Source organism: Hippocampus comes, unplaced genomic scaffold (assembly GCF_001891065.2).
Source record: "Hippocampus comes isolate QL1 unplaced genomic scaffold, H_comes_QL1_v1.1 scaffold178, whole genome shotgun sequence".
NCBI classification, from domain to species: Eukaryota; Metazoa; Chordata; class Actinopteri; order Syngnathiformes; family Syngnathidae; genus Hippocampus; species Hippocampus comes.
The window spans coordinates 103,329-124,964 of NW_017807733.1; the positions used below are offsets into that span (position 1 = coordinate 103,329).

General features: G+C 41.4%; 1 protein-coding gene across 2 annotated transcripts in view; it reads left to right on the forward strand.

The window, feature by feature from the left end:
* Positions 1 to 1,505: 1,505 nt before the first annotated feature.
* The window catches only part of large2 (LARGE xylosyl- and glucuronyltransferase 2), a 35,078-nt gene continuing 14,947 nt past the window's right edge, over positions 1,506 to 21,636 (forward strand). Inside the window, exons 1-9 of one of the 2 annotated variants that reach the window (XM_019858078.1) lie at positions 1,506 to 2,141; positions 6,031 to 6,228; positions 6,728 to 7,017; positions 8,776 to 8,858; positions 9,804 to 9,927; positions 18,313 to 18,484; positions 19,187 to 19,291; positions 20,070 to 20,182; positions 20,285 to 20,410. In XM_019858078.1, the coding sequence (XP_019713637.1) occupies positions 6,129 to 6,228; positions 6,728 to 7,017; positions 8,776 to 8,858; positions 9,804 to 9,927; positions 18,313 to 18,484; positions 19,187 to 19,291; positions 20,070 to 20,182; positions 20,285 to 20,410 (1,113 nt within the window). In that variant the 5' untranslated portion in view covers positions 1,506 to 2,141; positions 6,031 to 6,128. The remainder of the gene's footprint in view (positions 2,142 to 6,030; positions 6,229 to 6,727; positions 7,018 to 8,775; positions 8,859 to 9,803; positions 9,928 to 18,312; positions 18,485 to 19,186; positions 19,292 to 20,069; positions 20,183 to 20,284; positions 20,411 to 21,636) is intronic. The other variant, XM_019858077.1, reaches the window with a different exon arrangement.

Consider the following 21,636-nt stretch of genomic DNA (forward strand, 5'->3'; position numbering starts at 1 on the left):
CAGACGTGTTTGTTGAGATCGACGCAAATTGGACTGTTATTTCTGCATGGCACCAAAGCAAGCAAGTGGAAGTAGTAAAGCCGCTGAAAAAAGAGGAAAATAGTACGCAAAACTATTAAATTTAAGAAAGATTTGATCGTGAAATATGAATCAGGTGTGCATGTGTCTGTGTTGGCTCAGGAGTTCGGCATGCCAAAATCAGCAGCATCCTTAAAAAGAAAGACAATCATTCAGTCAGTGATGTGGCTAAAGGATCTCATGTATTGTGTGTGAACAAAGGCCACAAATATTAGCGGAAGTGGAGAAATGTTTGCTTATTTTCATAAATGAGAAACAACTAGCAGGGGACAGTCTTAGCCAAGATATGATTTGTGGCAAAACAAGACAATTGTATGGAGATTCCTAGCATGGCTCCTGAAGAGTTGATTTTAAAGCAAGCAGAGGATGGTTCGAAAAGTTGAGGAAAATAAGTGATTCGTCATTGGGAGGCAGCCAGTTCAGACAAGGAAACATAGACACATTTTATGTGGGCCAAAATTGAGCTTCCCCTATTTGACAGACCAGCATCCGCCACTGGTGTGTGTGTGCACAGTCTTCCCCAGCAAACTTTTAATATGGACGAGACTTGACTTGTGTGGAAAAGCGGTTCAGAAAATGGATGGAGGGATGTTACCTTGTACCATAGTGAAGGATTGCATACAGCGCGTCCATAGTTACAGCCGATACTTTCGGGTTTATGAATTCAAGGTGTAAAAGAATGCAATCTACAATTGTCACGATGAGAGAGAGAGAGACAGAGAGATGTTCAATTTTTATGTTACAATGTCAATGTTTATGTTAAAATTGGTAAAAATAAAACATACAAATGTTTGTAGTTTGTTGTTACCTGCTCTCTTATTACACGTGTATACAGTTTATGGTGTAAAATAGTTGAAAAAAATGCTTTTACAAAAGTTGTCGTCGTGATTCGGCACTGTAGGGCTCTCCCTGCAGCTGCACACCTGTTGGTCGTTATATAATTAGTGCTTTAAAAGGACTCCTAGCCCGAGCACACATTGTCGGGTCATTGTTTGTTGCCGTTAGTTTGTTACTGTCATGTTTGTTCCGGTCATGTTTCTGTTCTAGTTTTTTGAGCATCAGTCATGGTTTTATTTGATACGTTGGATTCGTTTTGGTTGTTAGCACTTTGTTTTGGATTTAGTTTTCTCTGTATTTTATTAAATACAATTCGTCAAGTTTACCCTGCTCCTCCCTCCTGCCTCCTTTTTGGGGTCCACCACCACCACGCAAATGTGACAGTTGTTTTCTAGACTTGGAACGGATTAAAAAATTTTTACATTGATTCTAATGTGAAACATGGTTTCGGTTTTCGAACAATTCGGTTTTCGAACAGCCTTTTGGAACAGATTATGGTCGAAAACCGAGGTTTGACTGCACATACACACACACACACACACACACACGCACACACACACTTGGCAAAGGTAGATAAATAAGGGCATTTACTTTTAGTGTTACTATAACATTTCAAGTCGGGTTAAGACCAATGTTTCTTTTTCCTCTATGTGAGACTGAGGGAGGCTTTGCAAGAATACTACAAGGAAAAATGTGTTATAAACACCTGCAAACTGATCGAAACTGGAAGCCTTTCCTTTCATTTCACGACGTTGCATACCGCAGCTGTAAACGAATCTCGCAACGTGAACCTCTTGTACTGCTGACAGTATGCAAGGTGACACCAATCCTTTCTCCCTGTTGTTCCTCCTTTTTCCACCAATCTCCTCCTATTTGTCAGAGGAGCTGAAATGAGAACAAGAGGGAGGAGAGGGGGCTGAAATCAGAGTCCTCCCCTTGGAGGTGGAGGCGATTTATAGCATGTTTGTGCATGAGGTGGAGCAGTGGGAGGAGTGCGGGAGAGGAAAGGAAATGAAAGCATGAGGCAGCGACATAAGTTGAAGAAGTGGGACAAAAGTCTTCTGAGAGCAAAATAAAAGACCTATGGAGTTTATTGTTTGTGTCCGAGACACTGTGGAAATAAGCATTAAATAGCAGGGGCACGTTATTTGATTCTGTCCCTAAGGATGATTAAATAAGTAACTCCGTGTTGGAGTCATACCAAGTGTTGGACAGGATACACACAGGTAAGGACAAAGGTCACTTCTTGCACTTGCAACCTGGTGGCGTTTTCTTGGATAAAATGAGAGCTGAATGTTTTTTTTTCTACTATTCTGCTTGATAGAAAGATTCCCCCATTTGGTATTTACTTTAGTCTTCCATGTGTGTGCTATACTGTTTTTACCATCCAGGTTTGAATTAGTTGTGATATATGCTGTGCCCAAACACTCACAGTGGGCAGTACAGGTGAAGAGTAGTGTGTTAAAAGTGTTAGCGCTTTCTTTCACTGTGAATGGCAAGAGAAATTGGTTGTCGTTGTTGTCGTGTAAAGTTGACTGTATTTTCTTCAATGCAAAAGACATGAGATGGATTGCATACAGCGTGAAAAGGTTTCTCAAAATCTCTTGGAGAAGAAAATATTTGAGCAGTTCCATTGTCTTCCTCGTAATTGTAGTTCACAAACACACTAGAAAATTTAATCTTGCTAAACTCACATTTAACAGATGAAGATGATTAACAATGTTTTGTTTTGAGAAAGCACAGTAAAATTTGAATACAGTAGATAGATTAAGTTACGTTGTACTCCAACTCTGTACAAGGATGACCAAGCAAAGTCGTCGTTTGACCTAATGAACAATCCAAACCTCCTGAGAACACAAAGAAGCTTTAAACAAGTGTTGACAATGTTTCCTTTCAGCAGCAAGGTTTTGTGGTCAAACAATATTCCATTTGTTAATGACAATCACTTAAAATAAGTGTCGAAGAGCAAAACAGAAGATCTGTTAACCCCCACTTTGGACAGGGGTTCGCGGCCAGCCGGCAACGCGAAGAGTGAAAATTTGCATTGCCCCCACACTCCCTGTGCATGTGTGATGTCACGTCAGTTTTTGTTTCAGTGTTATTTAGGCGAATATGTTAGCAATTGCTCAGCCTCGCGTAAAGGTGGTTTGTTTGAGATGTGACGTCATAAAACAGAAACACCAAGCAGGATCACCTCGTAATCGATGTCGAATTTGAAGCACAGTGCAACTCTTTATGCCAGGTGACATTTCACTCCACGAAGCTGTCTTACAATGCGTTGCGAAATAGGGTCTACAAAAAAGGTAATGCAAGCAAAACAGTGAGGTTAGTCGAACATGATTCTATTCAACCATTGACAATACACTCAAATTATTTTTTAATGATTCTTCTCCCACAAATCTGTCAACGTTGTCATCACCTGTGTCTGACTTGATCAGCTGGGCAATTTTGCCATCATACATGATGCTTTTAGGTGTGCCTTATGGTGTTGAAAATACAGTGTGTGTGTGTGTGTGTGTGTGTGTGATTGCTGGAGCCTATCCCAGCCGTCGGGGAAAAAGATGGAACAACCCCTGAACTGGTCGCTTAATGTAATACAGTAAATATTCTCTAGTACGGACTCATGTTTGCGCTGTCCAATCTCTCCTTATAAGAGAATTTACGTATTTGACAAAATGCACATGTAACAACACAAGCAATAAAATGCAAAAATATACTGTTCAATTCCAGCAACGGCCTCCCTGTGTGGAATTTGCATGTTCTCACCGGGCCTGAATGGGTTTTCTCCGGGTACTCCGGTTTCCTTACAGTATACAGTACAGGTGTAGAGTATTAAAAAAATCACAAGACAGTACACTACGTACAGTATTTTAATGTTGATTTTTTTTTCGCATTGGGAAAAAAAATGAGTCTATTTTGTTTTGTTTTGTTTTGTTGGGTTGTTCTTCGTTTCGATGCCATGGTCTGCAGGACGTAAGTGAATAAAGTTAAAATCTTTCGCAATTACAGTAAAACGCACGCCAATAAAAAGTCATTTACACGTCGTCATTTCGGATTCGATGATAGAAAACGGCGAAGCGAACACGTTTCTTCCGTCATGTCTCCTGTTGTGTCGAGTTGGCGCTGCTTTTTAAGCTAGTGCCGCGATCTACAGGACGTAAGTAAATAAAGTTAAAATCATTCGCAATTACAGTAAAACGCACGCCAATAAAAAGTCACACGTCGTCGTTTCGAATCCGATGATAGAAAACGGCGAAGTTAACACGTGTCTTCCGTTTGTCACGTTTCGGTTTGTGACCAACAGGTGGCACTGTGGGGCTTTTCCCCCTGTAGCTGCACACCTGTTGGTAATTTGGTAATTGGAGCTATAAAAGGACTCCCAGCCTGACCACTCACTGTCGGGTCATTGTTGCTTTGTGCTACTGTCATGTTTGTTTGCTGTCATGTTTGTTTGTCAGGTTTTGGTCAGTGTTATGTTTTATCTTAAGTCATGGTTTTTGTTTGTTACTTTGGACTTTGTTTTGGATTTAGTTTTCTTTGTTTTAAATACACTTCTTCGAATACACCCTGCTCCTCCCTCCTGCCTGCTTTTTGGGGTCCACCACCACCTCGCTACGTGACACCGTTGTGTCTTCCGTTGCATCGGGTGGGCGCTGCGTGTATTTAAGCTCCCGCGACCTTCCGTCTCCATCCGGGTTACGGATAGTGGAACTTCCGCTTAAGTAAGTTCCGGTAAAATGTAATATCATAGTCAAAATGTTAATGCATAGGTTTTTATTCCGGGTGAAGGAAATTCCTTTTCATAGAAAGATGGGAATATTTACTGTACTCTAAATTGTGCAGAGTGTGATTGCGGCCTGGGCCTTCCTGTGTATTGTTTGCATGTTCGCCCCATGTGTTGTGTTTTAGCTTGAGTTGTTTCACAGGTTTTGCCAAAATTATTTGTTTGTTTTTTTTCAAAAACATCACAAACTGCATCATGGCTGTTGAAATGGCTCCACACACGACTCCAACATACACTCAGGCATCAGATCTGACTGAGTGACTTAAACACTGAGCATGGCGTGCCACTGCGCTTGCACATTACACACGCAACCAAGCTGAAGAAAAAGTAGTTCCCACCAACTCTGTATCACTCCTGAATCTGAGACTCGATTTCCCGACCGATCCTCCTCTCCAGCATCCCTGAATAGGATGAGGAGTGTGATCTCTCTGTAATCGGAACACACCGTCTGGTCCCCCTTCTTAAAAAGGACCACCACCCCAGTCTGTCAATATGGAGGCACTCTCCCCGATGACCATGCGATGTTGCAGAGGTGTGCCAACCAGGACAGCCCTACAGCATCCAGAGCCTAGACCTAGAGGGACTCGGGACAGATCTCATCCACCCTCAATGCTCTGCCACCGAGGAGCCTTTTAACCACTTGGGTCACTTCAATCCCAGAGAGAAGAGAGCCCACCTCAGAGTCCCCAAACTTTGTTTCCTCCAAGGAAGGCGTGTTGGTGGAGTTGAGGAGGTCTTCAAAGTATTCTGCCCAACGACTCACAATGTTCCAAGTCGAAGTCAGCAGTGCCCCATCCCCACCATAAAGAGTGTTAATGGTGCACTGCTTCCCCCTCCCGAGATGTTGGATGGTGGATCGGAATTCCCTCAAAGCCTTCCGAAAGTCGGCTTCCATGGACTCGCCGAACTTCTCCCAACTGCTGGCAATGAAGTGGCACTTTGTATCGCTGCCCTTCTTCCTTGCCTTAGTTCTGCTGCCGCTGGTGTAAATCTATTCAGACTTGCAGCAATCGGGCTAGCTGAAACTAGTGACATGAGGCTATGTGCGACTATCATCTTTATGTATTTTTTTTCTTGCATCATCACAATATCCTCTTTCTGTCGGTTTGTTTTGGTGATAAACTCTTTCGGTCTGAAAAAAAGAAATGCAGTTTTGGACTTGAGACTGGTCTTATCTGGGACAGTTTCTGAAGGTGGGTATGGCCTGACAAATCGGCGTTGTAGCCATTGAGGCACCATAAATGTCAAACCCTGTGGGCATAAGAAATGTGCCACCTGTTCTATTGTGTTTAATATGTTTTAAAAATGATGTTTCTTGTTCTCCTTCCCAGATGAAAAGATGCATCCATCTGAGTTGGCATCTACGCTCTTCTCTCTCACCCATTACGCTTGACCTCTGACCCTTATCACTCTCAGCCACCATAACATCATGACCTTGCTGTGCCGTGGACGCCTGAAGTTTTTAGTAGCGTCTTTAACTACCATTGTGCTCCTTACCGGGCTCTATCTGCTGTCTGGAAACCTGGAGTGTGAGTACAAATTTTCACAGACAAATTGCAGTATGTGCAAATAGTTTCAGGGGAATGAAACATTTGAGAATAGGACATCACTATGGTATTCAGCTCAACTTCTCAACAGCTGCTCAGTTTTCATTAATTTTAAGGGGACTATTCAGTTGACTCTGAATTTCCACTCGAGTATTACTGGCAGCTATTAAAGTTGCATTAGCAAATTGCAGTCAGCACTATATTGTAATTTGAACGATAATAGCATCAAGTAACGGGATGATTCTTTCATCAATCACACCTAAACATGCACAAATAAGGTGTCAGAATGAGGTCCGATATTGCCTCACAACATATTCTTGTGCAGTTGCATCTGGTAAACCATTTGCGTCATGCTGTTGTTATTCCTGCATATTTCTGTGTTTTCTACACTGCAGCGGTTGCCGTGAAAACCAAGGCACTTAGCCTTTAACTCATTAATCACATAAAGAAAAGTCCTTATCTTCCCTTTCCCTTTTTACAGATGGTAGATCCCTGTTCCTTCCTCCCTGTTTGGTGGACATGCCGGCATCTCAGTTCTTGGAACGAGCCATCCTCGAGTCACGGGTTCGAGAGGTGGAAGAGGAAAACAGACAGATCAGACTACAGCTCAGCCAGTCACAGAGCACTGCTACCCAGTCAGCTGAGAGAAATTATGGCAACTTGCAATGGGGTGCTTCTGCTGACATTGGACCAGAGGACGGGTACAACACAGTGGAAGAGAAGAAGAACCACTCTGAGTGTTCAAGATTGCCTGCCGTCCAGAAGTGTGAGGTAAATAAACTATCATTTACTTTTCCGAGCATAAAGGGCTTGGCTGTACATCGGTTGTTTCTTGGGTGGCTGTGCTTTGTGTCATTTGTCAAACATCTTTGGTTTGGAGACATTATTCCAAATGTGACATTTTCATAACATTGTTGGTAATGCAATTAAATTATGCAACATTGTCGAGTGACTAGTTGACTGATTCAAGTGTCAACAGCTGTTGAACATTGTTAAGTTTCTTGAAACTTCTGAGGAAAAGAGCTTTTTGTGAAAGGATGCATTTCAAGTAGAACTGTCACTTTGCATTTGTGATACCTCAACTATCTAAACAGTGCTTTTCGACTAAATAACAACAGAAACAACACAAAAAGGTCACTTTGACTGCAAAATAACAGTTTATTGCAAGAAAAACAGTGTGCTGATGCGTGCCCTATGCATGAAGTTTTCATGAACGTGGAACTGTGTGTGTGTGTGTGTGTGTGTGTGCGCGTGTGTGTGTGTGTGTGTGCTCGTGTTTGTCAAGAATGACAATGCATTTCGTCATCTTTTTTTTTTTTATTTGAAAAAGCTGTAGTTGAGGTAGCTGCTGGTATTTATCCATGTTCTCACGACCACACTGCTTCCACATGTCACCTTGCGACGTAGGATCGCCATAGGATCGCCATACCACACCCACTCACACTGTGAGAGCGACCAAGAGCTGCTGTCACTCCTGCCATCTAATGGTCATTTATCATACTGAAATCATTCCCACAGTATGAATACGGATTGAGGAGATGCACGAATTCCTTTTTGAATATATTTTGAATAAAACACACCCAAAACGTATTTGTACATTTTGGCACTAATTGATTGGGTTTTTGCAAACTGATTTGTACATTGTGGCATTAAATGAGTTAAATGGTGAAATATAGCAATAAAAAATGTGCACATTCAATCACAAATCACTGTGCACTATGTACAGGTAGAAATTGGAATGTTCAAAATACCTCATTGCATTTCCCAATTTAAAATATGCACATCATACACTTTCCATTCATCCGCTATAATATACAAAAAGAATCAGAGTAGCATTGACAGTGACTAAAATTCAGGAAGATAAATATACACACACACACACACGCACGCACGCATGCACGCATGCATGCACGCACACACTTTGATCTTTTTTTCTGCCTCTGAGCTCCAACTATTCATAGATGTTGCTGCTAAATATCCAGTGAACTGATATCATACATATTTGACGAGCTACAGTAAATTCTAAGTTTCACATCAAGGGACTGACTGAATGTCCTGGAGACAGCAGCTCTTATGTAAAGTTGCCAGGATCACTGCTGGAGTCTCAGACTGGGCTTTAACCTGGAACCAGGGATTACAAACTGACAAAGGACACGTCTGTTGTGATTATATTCTTGTTAATATTTAACCTTGGTAATTAGACATATTTTGAAATTATATTTCAGCAAACGTTTTCTGATATTGTGATATGATATTTATACCAGTGGACAAATTCACACGGACATCTCCTGTAGGTCAAGCAGCAGTGTAGAGTATAATGCACGCTGAAATCCAAGTAATTGAATCGGACCAGTATCAGAGATTTCCCTTTCTATATTGAGGTTTGAGAATCACCTTTTCACCGCGAATATGATTCAGTGTTGGTGTCAAGTTTGTGTTTGCATGCCTTCAATTTGCAGGGGGAGAATCCAAATAATTGTAAATGCTGAGTATGCACTCTGTGACATCGACAGTTTCATGTTTCTGCAGGTAATACACGTCGCCTGTGTTTGTGCTGGACACAAAGCCAGTAGAGATGTGGTCACACTTGTCAAGTCGGTCCTCTTTCACAGGTGAGCTATGTCATCTGATTTAATTTCAGAATATTAGTGTTGGGTGTCATTAGCAATCATTAGGGATAATATAATGGATTGACAGATAGCAGTTATAATGACAACAACAAAAAAAAACCATTTTAAATGTTCAAGTATCAAGCTGGACTTGAGTCTAAAATTTCAAGTTAATCACACTTGCAAGAGGGCGCGGGGCGATTCATTGCCCCCAATTTTTTTTTTATGCCCCCAATAAGTTGGAATCAAAATTCTTCAAAGGGCATGCATAGATGCCTTCTGAAGTCATCCACAAAGATTATTAGTAGATAAATGGTTACTGAGGGATGACTTAAAAGCTGCACGCCCAACACCTGCAAAAATGTTTTGACCAATGGCAGTCATGTTTCTCACATTTTAAGATATTGTGTGTCACTCCTTAAGGCTGGGTTCCAAGTTTAGTCATGGTATTTGAAATTGACATGACGCAATGTTACACAATCTTGCATAAAAGTGACTTTTGGCCTTTCCCTGTCAGGGGTCGCTGGTGCGATGACAGCCCTTCCTGACACAACCCACCCATTTTCATCCGGATCATATTTTATGAACATGAAATCAAATTGACCACGCTATTTTCTTCTAAGTTGCGCCAACCATTTTGTAAACTACACTGCAGTTATAAAAATTGAAAGTCATCACACGCTTATGAGAAAAGGAGTGTAGCCTTTCAAAATCTCTGCTTTTGAATGGTGTGCGCAGATGTGGCGACCCCTGTAGGTTGTGCTGATTTGTTTGGTGGACAGAATCAGATAAAGGTTGTCTCATTTGGCCATGTTTTGAAGCTGATTTGGTTTAAACTTTCCAAACTGTTGTCTGCAATGTTTGTTGTTGTTGTTGTTTTAGAAATGTGATTAATTTCATGATGTTTTCAATTGACTGAGCTGAGTTTTCCCTCCCTCAATTTTCCAGGAGAAACCCTCTTCACTTTCATTTTATCACCGATGCTGTGGCCAACCAAACTTTGAGCTCCCTGTTTCAGTCCTGGATGATCCCTTCTGTGCAAGTTAGCTTTTACGATGCAGAAGAACTCAAGGTAAGAGTATGCCAGACACGCATAACTGTGTCAGTCCCAAAAGTTGTACAATGCCCTTGCCACCTGCTCCCTGTTACTAAAGCATGAGTCACAACAATTATCAGATCAAAAGACAATCTCTGCTGTCAAAAGGAGCTGCGCTGATTCAAAGACGAAAAATGGTCTTGCAGAAAATTGATTTCACCAAGTTTAAAGAGCATCAAAGTTAAAAAGACAACCATATAAAAACTCCACAGTGCAGATAAGGCAGTGTTGTTTTTGGCAGCCATTTTAGATTTAGTCTTAGTCTTTGGGGCAAAAATGCGTCTTCATTTTAGTCGCATTTTAGTCTTTCCTATCTGTGATAGTTTTAGTCTAGTTTTCGTCAACGAAAATTCAAAAAAGGTTTTCATCTAGTTTTGGTCGACAAATACTCGATAAGGTTTTAGTCTAGTTTTCGTCATTTTAGTTCCAGTCTCGTCTCGTCAACGAAAACTCATGTTCGTCACGTCATATTTTAGTCATCAAAGAACCACGTTTAGCTTGTCATCGTCTCGTTATCGTCATAAAAAAAGGGGCGTTAACGAAATAATTTTGTCATCGTCGACGAAAACAACACTAGTTGGAGGAGGGACACATCCAAAATTTGCAGGGTGGGCCCCTCGAGTACCGGAGTTGGTGATCCCTGCTCTACTGGTTATGTATATCGATGGGCTTCTTCGACACATTGCCCGAATGGAGCGCAGCGTTGCCTCATGCTGGCACCGGCTCAGTACATTCTGGGCTCCAACGTACACTTTGAGTCACTTTTCTGGCCATAAAGAGTGACGAAATATGTCACACGCATTCTTAAATATTATACACAAACAGTTGAACGTCAGCACGTGTGTGACAAAGTTATTGGTGACAGAAAGACAAACAGAAATGTCTCTTATTTGCCTGAGTTGGCGATGCATGTGCGTGGGCTCCAATTCACTTCCTGCCCATATATTTGAACAGGAAATATGCGCATTCAGCGATTTAATGATGAGGTTTTTTTTCTGCTTGGCTGTCAACGGAGGAAGACGCTTCTGCTTCGGCTCCTCTCCTCCCTTATCTTCACTGCTGTCCTTGTCTCGTGTCGTCTTGTGTCTTTTCTTCCGAAAATGTCACCATGGATTTCCTCAGCTGGTCTCTAGACACAATTGACAAGATTTTCTCAACTATAAATGGTAGCGAAGAAACGGCTTGCCCTGAGTGGACAGTTAGAGCTGGATACGCCTTGCATTCCCGGAAAAGATGGAAGATGCTGTGTCTGTCTATTCTGTCCATCGAGGGTGGGGAAGACAACTATGCCATTGCAATTCTGAGAAAAGGTATCCTGTTGTTTGGAGCTGGCAGTTTCTCGATTTATTGTAAAAGTCACGGGAGCAGCTCCTATTGGAGGTGAACAAGCTGCCGGTCTTTCTGAATGGTGTTGGACTAGCTGTCAACTCTCAGACTCAGGTGATGAGTAAACTCAATCTTTGGACACTGTGGAAATTGGTCCACAATGTCAAGACATTGTTGGATTTGATTGCCAATTTGGCTAATTTATGGACTTTGAGTTGCACCAACAAAGATTCAATGTTGACTGAAATTATTGTTAGCCTGTTCCTAAAACAACAGCTATCTGGACTTTCTCCTGCAAGTGATGCTGCCAGGCACTTGTCCTTCACCTCTCCCATTCTCCTGTGGTCTATGTTTCTGTTTACTTTCACGTGCTGGCTGGGACATCAACACACACAATTCACGACTCCACACAATGCAAGCACATGCCTGACATTTCTCCACCTTTGTTGGCTTTAGCACACACTCCACCTCCTCGTGATGGCCCAGGTGTGCTGCGGATGCCTTAGCCTTGACATGGATGCGCTGTGAGACAGAGTGCCTGGGTGTCACAACATCCTACACAACCTTCTACATGTGGATGTCTTAGAGTTCGGTTGTCATGTCTTTCATTACGTTTAAGCGATGCTCTCCTAGAAAGAACATAGATTGGGCCTTGTTTTTTTCCTGTGTTTTCTTGTTTTTCATCGAAGAAAGTGGGGCGCTAAAACGATCTATCTCCCTCGGCTGGTCATTGTTATTTCTTTTTTGTTGGACAGGTTGTGACCGTGAAGACAAATTCCTTGTGTGTTTTTACACACTTGGCAAATAAATCAGATTCTGATCTTTATTGCATTGTGAAAAGGAAATCAATGGAAAGCTTGGACCATTGAACTAAATCATTACCGGTACATAATTTAAAACAATCATTCAAAGGTTTTTTTTTTTTTTGTTTGTTTTTTATTTACTATTTACACACACAGCACGTATGTTGACAAATTGCTCTGCTTTTGTCTGTCTACATAGCAGGTTAGCCCATCAGTGGAAGCTCAGTGTACACACATTTACCTTCATGTGAGAATTTATTTCCATGATGTTTTCAAAAATAAAGCTTGAGTGAAAGTAAATAATGAATAACTCATATATAATTCACCTTCATAAATCTGATATTAATACTGGTTAAAAATAAGTCTGTGACAAATTCAGAGTAAAGCCAATATAAAAGTGAAAAGTTAATAGAAATAAATTCAGTTCAAGTTCACCTATAGGACATAAATCAAGATGAGTTCATCCCACAATAGCTCGTTAGCGTCTCCATTTAAACTGTATATATATATATATATATATATATATATAGTTGGGGGGGGACAGCTACTGTGGGTAATGAAGCAAACGTCAATGATGTTTTCAAGCTTTTGACGTGGAATGATGCCTGATTGGTTGCTGCAAGCTACTTCAACAGAAATGAACTTTAAGTTCGTTTGGAACCAGAATCTGAACCAGAATCATTCCAGTCCAAAGGACACCCAACCCTACCTTTGTTTTGTTCGTGGTCATTTTTACCCCTGCCACTTTAGAGAGTCACCAGCCACATTGACTGGTGATCCAAAAAGTTCATTCAGAACCCTGGTCACAAGGATGGGAAATGGGCTCTTGGGCTTTGCTGAGGAGCTTAACTTCAGACCAGACAGTTCCAAACAGTCACCATGAGCTTGCAGAAAGCAGCAACAAAAGGTGCGTTGCTAAACGTGCATCTGAGGATCAACCGGAAGAGCACTAAGGAATTGTTACTGCAATTGTGTTAGCAATGTTACATCAACATGAAATCTGGATCACAACAAGCCCAGTCAAATCAAGGCATGTCATTTTCTTTGCCTAAAATTCCTCTGTCATGCAAAGCAAAGGAAATATTTACACATTTTTATGAGATTTCAACTGGGACTTTCTTGTTAATTCTCTCCCACAAGCAATACAGGTACATGAACAGAACATAACACACAACTCAGTGGCAGTTATGACTGCGGGAAGAAGGCTTTTCTGAAAAAGAGCCCTCCTGCACCCTAGTGACCTGTAACTGCGCCCCGAGGGCATGAGGGTGAGGTATTTATGGTGTGTGTGTGAATCGTGTTTTGAATTATTGAAGTTGTATTACTTCTGGCAGCTTCATTATAGAATTTAGTGAGATTGGCTCTACGGACAGACCAATGATATTTGCAGCAGTGTTGGTTTATATCTGTGAGTTTACATTGTTTTTTTTGTTTTTTTTAAACAAACAGATTTTTATAGAAATAGATGGATCAGTATAGAAACATCAGTGGGATGATGCTTGAATACAGTAACAAAAAGAGATGTGGCGCAACACAAAGCTCTCTGAGTTCGCAGAGGGCTTATTGTGTCTGGTGACCCCGTTGAATGTCCATGATGTGCCGGTCGAAAGTTCATTTGTTGTCCAGTTTTCCCCCAATGTATTTCTACTGCTTTGTTGTTGATGGCAGTGAGCTGCTGAAGAGTTGTGAAGACCGATAGTTAAGTTTATCATTTTTCTTCAGTGTGTTTGTTTGTATTTTCGGTGACTTTGAGGATGATATTGGGTGAATACACATGCGCACTGATACACTTCCAAAAATTTCTATTAAATATCAAGTAAATATAATATTTCAAATACCCAAATAAATTCATATATTTTGTTATTTGTATTCCTGAGCTATTTTATTCAACTCCAGTATGTATTCAAATTTGCACTAAAAAGACATTTGGGCAACCTATTTTGGAACACGTGTCGGAAAAAGGATTAGACAAAAATGAAAAATATTTATCCTCCAAGGTTGTGTTATGGCCCCTTCTCTCTCCCTTCTTTGGTTCCGTGCCTGCATGCGTGGGTGAGTGAATGAGTGAGCCAGCGAGTGAGTGAGTGAGTGCATGCTTGTGTGTGATTTCATCTTGATTCATTCACAAAATCACATTCTACTTCCAGGGTAATCTTTATGCTAAATAATGAGGCCTTTGTGCTGACAGCGACTTAGACCTGCACTGGCATTACATTAACTCATCAAACTCAAGAAAATCAGCCAAGAATTCAAGGCGATTATATTTGCAGATGATGCGCTTATCCAGATCCACTTACACTAAATCAAGAAAATTAATTAACGCATCTGATTTGTAGACACAAATATAGAGTGTTTCCATAAATGTTTTCCATGTGAAAATATTTTGTTTGTCCTTGGTTTTTGGGGCCTTTGTTCTGTACAATTTCAGTGTGTGTGTGTTTTGTGCATAAAAGCATCTTTTTCCTCTCTCACAATTGTCTCTTTTTTGCAGGTCAGCAAACTGCATTTTGTACTGCACTGAATAATCTACCGTATTTTCCGCACTGGAAGGTGCTTCGGAGTATAAAGCACACCTTCAATTAATGGCTTAAAAACATTTTCATATATTAAAGGGCACACCACATTATAAGTTGCATTAAATAGCTAAAGGAAACACAATACAGCTTTATTTATATCGAGCTTTCACAACCGCTGCAGCTGTAACAAAGGGCTTAACAGAACATTTAAAATACTACGTCCGAGAAACCAGAATATTGATCCAATGATAGAGAAATCTATGAACAAAATTGTATCATGTTTAAAGTTTCGGTTAATTATGGCATGTCTGGACATACTCAGCGCAGAGGTGTCGGCCGTTTGGGCGGAGGGCCTTTTCTTGAGTAATCACGTCAAAGCAAGGGGGGGTGAACAGATGGAAGAAGGCGAGATTCAATCACAGAGTGGGAATAAACAAATTGGGAACAAAGAGTTGTTGAATACCAAAAGACAGTTTGGGAACAGCTGTCGCGCCCAGGTGGACATTTGTCATCAGCAAAGTCTGTGACTTGTGTATTCGGGTAGATCAGATCACTACCGAGGGGCCGGACCGGGGGGCGCGGTATGCAAATCTCGGGGGCAGTGTCTTTCTTGTATTTTGCAATAAAAGTTCGAACCGGCGGAGAGGGAGCCGAGAGTGTGATCATCGGAGCAACTACCGTCGTTCGCTCTCAGAGATCCCCTCCCGCTGATATTGAAGACAATTTTCCTGTGTGCCGAGTCATTTCTTTAACTTTGTCCGAGAAAATCTCTGACATCCATATATAAGGCGCATCGGATTATAGGGTGCACTTTCGGCTTTTGAGATAATCGAATGCTTTTGGGTGTGCCTTATAGTGCGAAAAATACTGTAATTTGTCTCAAGGTAACTGTTGTTTAAACAACATTCTCTTGAATGGTAAACTGTCTCTTATCACATGAATGTTTGTGTAAGCGTTTAACAATTGAAGCAAAACAGTTGGACTACGTCAGTTGAGCATGCCTGCACTACCGCTCTCCTGGCATGAGCAATTGCATGGTCAAAGGGAGGGGTGCCCATTACATTATGCGGGATCGACCGGTAGATCGCTGACTGGTCCCAAGTCGATCGCGAGGGGTGTAGAGGAGAAAAAAACAATCACTTGTGTGTCTTTGTGCATGTTAGTCATATTTTTTTGTGTGTGTTGATGTACACTGCACCCTAATCATCCTATCAGTCTCATTTTTACAAAAAGTATTTAAAAAATAAAATAAAATAAAGCAGGTAAATCTTCAACCTACGGTGGCACTTGAACTGCGTCATCGGAAGTTGTTAGCGCTCAGCAGTCTGCAATTGCAGCTTGTGATCAGAGCTGTTGCACTATATCTTTTATCGGTATCATTACAGTATTCTCATTCAGAGTTTGTTTCGTGTACAATTCACCGAGGGCACGGGCAAAGAATAGGAATCTAGAGGGCCGAGGAAGCACTTTAAAACGGTACGTGTGAGCTATAATAGTTAACAGGCTGCAAAAGTGCGTCGCATGCCTCTGTGTCAGGCTGTTGCTCATCATGGCGTGCGTGTGTATGTGCGTACGCGTGCGCGGTAACGGGTCGATCGCAGGAGGTTGGTTGGTTGAAAAGTCGATATTCGGTCCAAAATGTTTGGGCACCCCTGGTCAAAGGAGTTCAAACGTGGCTGAAATGTGTGCAGCAGGGGCACAACAGAATGTGCACATTCAATTGCTATGCACATAGGGCGAGGTTCAATGAAACAAAACATGCCTTTTATACATTTTCAAGGAGCGACTGATTTACTTTCTGTACCTCAGCAAGATGTTTGTTCATTTCTTCCACAAGGATAAGTGCAAAATCCTCTTTATCAGGATACAGGCTGTCAGACTTTTTTTGAGTGCAAAACCACGGGAGGGGAAAGCAGGACTGCAGTCTCCCTTGCTATCCAGGATCAAGAGGGTCTCATGAACTAACATCGACAGATACACACATTGGGCTATCAGGATATATTGAACTTTAGCAATGGCCTAGATGACTCTGTTTGAAAGATACATCTTCAATAATCTTGCTGTCATTTTGTACGGCGTTGCACCGACCAGAACCCGAGCGAGAGTAATCCATAAAACCGGAAAACCATGGCTTAAACCCCATTGCAAAAGCGAAAAACTTTGGTACATAAGGGTGTATACTTCTGTGCACAGCAACTATTGTCCCATCTGTAATACTGAGTAAATTATTTTATTTTATACATCAGTCAATGTTGCATGCACATGCCTGTGCTCAACCATAATTTACTGAAGCATGCCTGCTGTTAAGGGAAGCATGTGTACTGTCCTTGCATATTCAGGGTTCATCATCATCAGCAGACTGATGGCCAATGGCGGCTGCGCCGTTGCGGGGGCCCACAACCCAACTTCAGAATTTCTCAGTCACAGTCACTGAAAATGGCCCAAAAGTGCATTTTTTTGGTTTCAGCCTGAAAGATTTTTGTTATCCCAGCAGAAACAGAATGTCGTGAGGACGCAAGAAAAAAAAAACACGATAGGTACACGCTCAATTGGATAAAACGGCATGAATCAAGGGTCTCCTCATGTTGCTAGTTTTGGATGGACCCATTGCCCCCAGCCTTAATAGATTCGTGCTAGCGGCAGTGAGAAAACCCAATGGAACAATATGGAAGCAGTGCAAAGGGATTCTTCCCCAGCAGATTATGATGTCCAGTAATACGGGGACAACAGCTGTATGCTGACAAGAACTTTATTCATCATAGAGGTTTTAGGACAACGCGCACTCACATCATGACACTTAACAGCAATCAGTCTTTACTGTCATAACACTTTTTGTGATATGGCATGCAACGGGTCTTCTTCACTCTCATTATTTGTTTTTATTCGTTTCTAAGATCATCCATCAAAATGTCTTCACATGAAAATGGTCAGTGGAACTATTACATTTGGGGGGTCTCCATCTTTATTAAAATAAACAAACCAGCAAAAATTCATTTTGTTTTTTGTTTGAATGTCGGTAAGTAAATATTTTAAGAATTTGGTTGTTGATTTATTCTTTGAAGCGACAATATGAATCTGCAACTGCAATTTAATTTTAGTGAAGTTAGTTCACACTTCACAGTCATAGCCATCAATGCAGTTGTACATCGTAAAGACAGCAAATGTGAAATAGTCACAAAAAGTTGTATTATGTTCTGAATAGACGGGGTTAGTCCCATTTCTGACAGAACCACCGCAACTTGGTTTTCAGCCTTAAACGAACATACCGGTCAAAATTAACTTCCTGGCATTCGATTCTAAGGGCCATTATCAATGGCATCTGATTCCATGAAAAAAGATTTCAGCCGATTAAGTATTAAAATATTGACATACCTCTGTATGTTGCCATAGTATCAGTCGGTCATTTTTTTGTGACAATGTTTTCTCTGGACCAGGCAACTTGGAAAGTCAGGCAGGGTATGTCGTTGTTTTGGTTCTTAATCGGCTTAAACCTTTTTTTCAGGGAATCAGATGCCATTGATATTTGCACTTTTATTCTTTATACACACTGACTAATTCAATGCTGGAAAATTAATTTGGACCGGTGTGTTCACGTCAGACCCTTTTGCATTCGCATTAGTCAAACCGTCGGCGTTTCAGATATCACACATGCTCAAGTTCAGTGCTTTTGCTGTGGGTGAATCCTAACCAACCAAACGTTGATTGTTGTGTTTCAGTCCGAGGTGTCGTGGATACCAAACACTCATTACTCAGGTATTAACGGCTTGATGAAGCTGACTCTAACCAAAGCCCTGCCACATGACCTGTCAAAGGTCATTGTCCTGGATACGGACATCACTTTTGCCACTGATATTGCTGAGCTCTGGGGTGTTTTCAGAAAGTTCACAGGTAAAGCATTTTGTATTTTACATACTGTCCCAAAAAAATAAAAACATGTACATTGCACTGTATCTGCTGAACAAGACGCCAATGACTGAAAGTGTGGTAGAGGTCAAATAAACCTTGCGCTGCAGTTTGGTTCGGTTCTGTCTCTCTGTCTCTTGCGGGAGTCTGGAAGAAAAACTGATTTGTGTGCTATATTTATAAGCGTGAGTCACACATCCTGTAATGTGGAAAAAAGTGCTTCTTTCAGTCCAAGACTTTTGCAGAGCTCGGTGCAAGACACAGAGGTGTCATGGAACGCCAATTACACTCAATTCATGAAGAATTGAATGTGTCTGATCACCATGTACTGTTAAGAACTGAAAGATCCTCAAAGGGAAAGAGTTTATAGAGAGTGATGATGGCATTTAGGCCCCCTCAGTCATCGTTTTATTCTCATTTCTACGGCAGCGTCTTGTATTAAGTTCTGCCTAAGCAGACAAGTTAATAAAATAATCATCAGGTTTACGTTTACACCAGTGTATTTATCAAGGTTATACATTCAATAAGAAACCGATGAGCAAACAAAGATGCTGTCACACTTAATGTCACTGTCTGCTTTGGAGTTTTATGAATGAACACAAACTAAATCTCCACATGGGTAACAGAGGCTTTGCCTCTAATCCCATGCAACCAAAACACATTTTGACCTGGTTTATGTGTTCGCAGATAAACAGGTCATTGGTCTTGTGGAGAACCAGAGTGATTGGTACCTTGGAAACCTGTGGAAAAATCACAAACCATGGCCTGCACTTGGCCGGGGCTTCAATACAGGTAGGATTCTGACATAAGCTAACAGTTTGCTACTGCACCTGTTGCACCTAGAATCTACTGTAGGGGTCGCTAACTCAATTTGTGTGGGGGCCGCTGCAGAGAGAGTCTGGTCTGCACCAAGTATTATGCAAAAAATGGGTTCATTTATTCAAAAAAAGTACAATTAATCTAATCTTTGCAATCGTTATTAATAGCCATTAAGAATATTTATGGCTCTTCAGGTCCTGAACAAGATTGCCTCACCCGGTTGTCTCTCTCATCTTCCTGGTATTTTCCATTCGCCTCTTTGTGTGTGGCTGAGCAATGACTGAATTTTTTGAGCACCGCAAATTTGTCAGTTCGCCACTTTCCATCCCCTCTTTGTCTTGAAACTGGTTGTTCTCGTCGCCAACCTTTTCTTTTTATGGCGAGTTTTGAAAAACAACATGACTGGGACTCTACTTGCTGTCACTTGAGAATTGCGTTGTCTCAAAAGATGTCATGAGCCTGAGCTATGGTAACCCATGAGTGATTCAAAAAATAAATAAATAAACACACATGCGCGCACACACACATAATGCCCAGTGCAACGACACAGCAAAATGGTGGGGGCCATAAAATCTCATACTGCGGGCCACAAATGGCCCCCGGTCTACAAAATTGAGACCCCTGCGCTACAGTGTTGCCCACTCACAGGTGACCTTCAACAACCTGACTTTTGCAGAGCTCGGTGCAAGACACAGTTGTCCAGTGAGTCCTAAAATGATCATATTTTCTCTTGCTTCATATGCAAAACTAGGTGTAATTCTCCTCTACCTGGAGCGACTCCGACAAATTGGATGGGAGCAGATGTGGCGCCTGACAGCAGAGAGAGAGTTAATGAGCATGCTCAGTACATCTCTGGCTGATCAGGTGAGGAAAACCTCTGTTGTTCATTGGGGGGGAGGAATTTACTCTTGAATTGAGTCCAATAATTTGAAGGTCAACAAACGTAATAACGACTTGTGCTTTCAGGACATCTTCAATGCATTCATAAAGCAGAACCCGATTTTGGTCCACCAGTTGCCCTGTTTCTGGAACGTTCAGCTGTCTGATCACACTCGTTCCGAGCTGTGCTACACTGAGGTTTCTGACCTCAAGGTATGCTCACACAAAATTGGGTGAGGGGCCGCTCACTCTTAAAGGGTAATAAATTGTGCACACTTTCGCACCCCACCCAGATCTCTTAAGAACATATCTGTGACATGCTTTCAACAAGATCAGCCATTCGTGTTTAACCAGTCGTGCACATAGATGGTGCGTCCCACTAAAAAGTGTATCTCTAGTTAAAGATGAGAAATTCAGTGGCAAGAAAAAAATGCAAACCATTTGTAATTGTTTTCTGGAGAACTTTCTCATCATGTTATGTAGTCCTCATATAAGTCAAAGGCACTGAAAACCAAAATGGGCTCCATTTTCATAAATCCCGCGCAGCGGGAGTCACATCTGGCACAACAAACAGTCTCAATGGAAACATCTCTTTGCGGAGGAGGATGATGCATAATTGCAGCAATCTCTGCGTGAGTGAAGTCAAGCATTGCCACTGCTCCAGCCATGCTCGAGACAATGTGAACCGTGATAGCTGCTGGCGCCTTAAACATGTCCGCAGAGTTCAGTATCTTTCTGTCTGTGCCTCGATTTGGCCAACGGTCACCTCTGCACCAGTGGCTTGGCGTGGTCTGAGCAGGTGTACATTTAAATCGATTTTCCGCCACATAATTGTCACTCGGCTCACTCCATCGCTGCACCGGCTAGTCCGGCTCTGCGCAGAGGGGTCTGTCAAATGGGGAAGCAAATGCAATGAGTTTTGTGCTTGCATGAAAATCAAGATCCACGAGCGTTTGCGCCCCACCACAGATCTGCTGTCTCAGCAGAAAAAAAATGGTCACCTTTCATGTTTTTTTTACACTCTAATTTAAGGGTCCAGCTGATTATTATTTTAATAATTGATTAATCTGTGGATTTTTGTCGATGAATGGCTGAAAAAAAAATGTAATTTCCACTCCTTTATTCAAAAACAGGACATTATTTCAAATGAGCAAAAAACGGCCAAATGTTATTATTATATATTTTTTTAATTAATCTATTCATTTCGGGTTTGATCTTCAAGATCGATTTTTTTTTTTTTTTTTAAGGGGAAGTCAAGTCAAAAATGTTCTCTCCAATAATATGTTCTATGCAACCCAACTAATCTAAACATGGTACTATGATTAATATTGTAATTAGATATCCTTTATTTGTCCCACACTGGGGAAATTTACAGTCTACAGCAGCAAGATAATGGGTAGAAAGAAGAAAGAAGAAAAGAAAACAAACACCGTTCAATT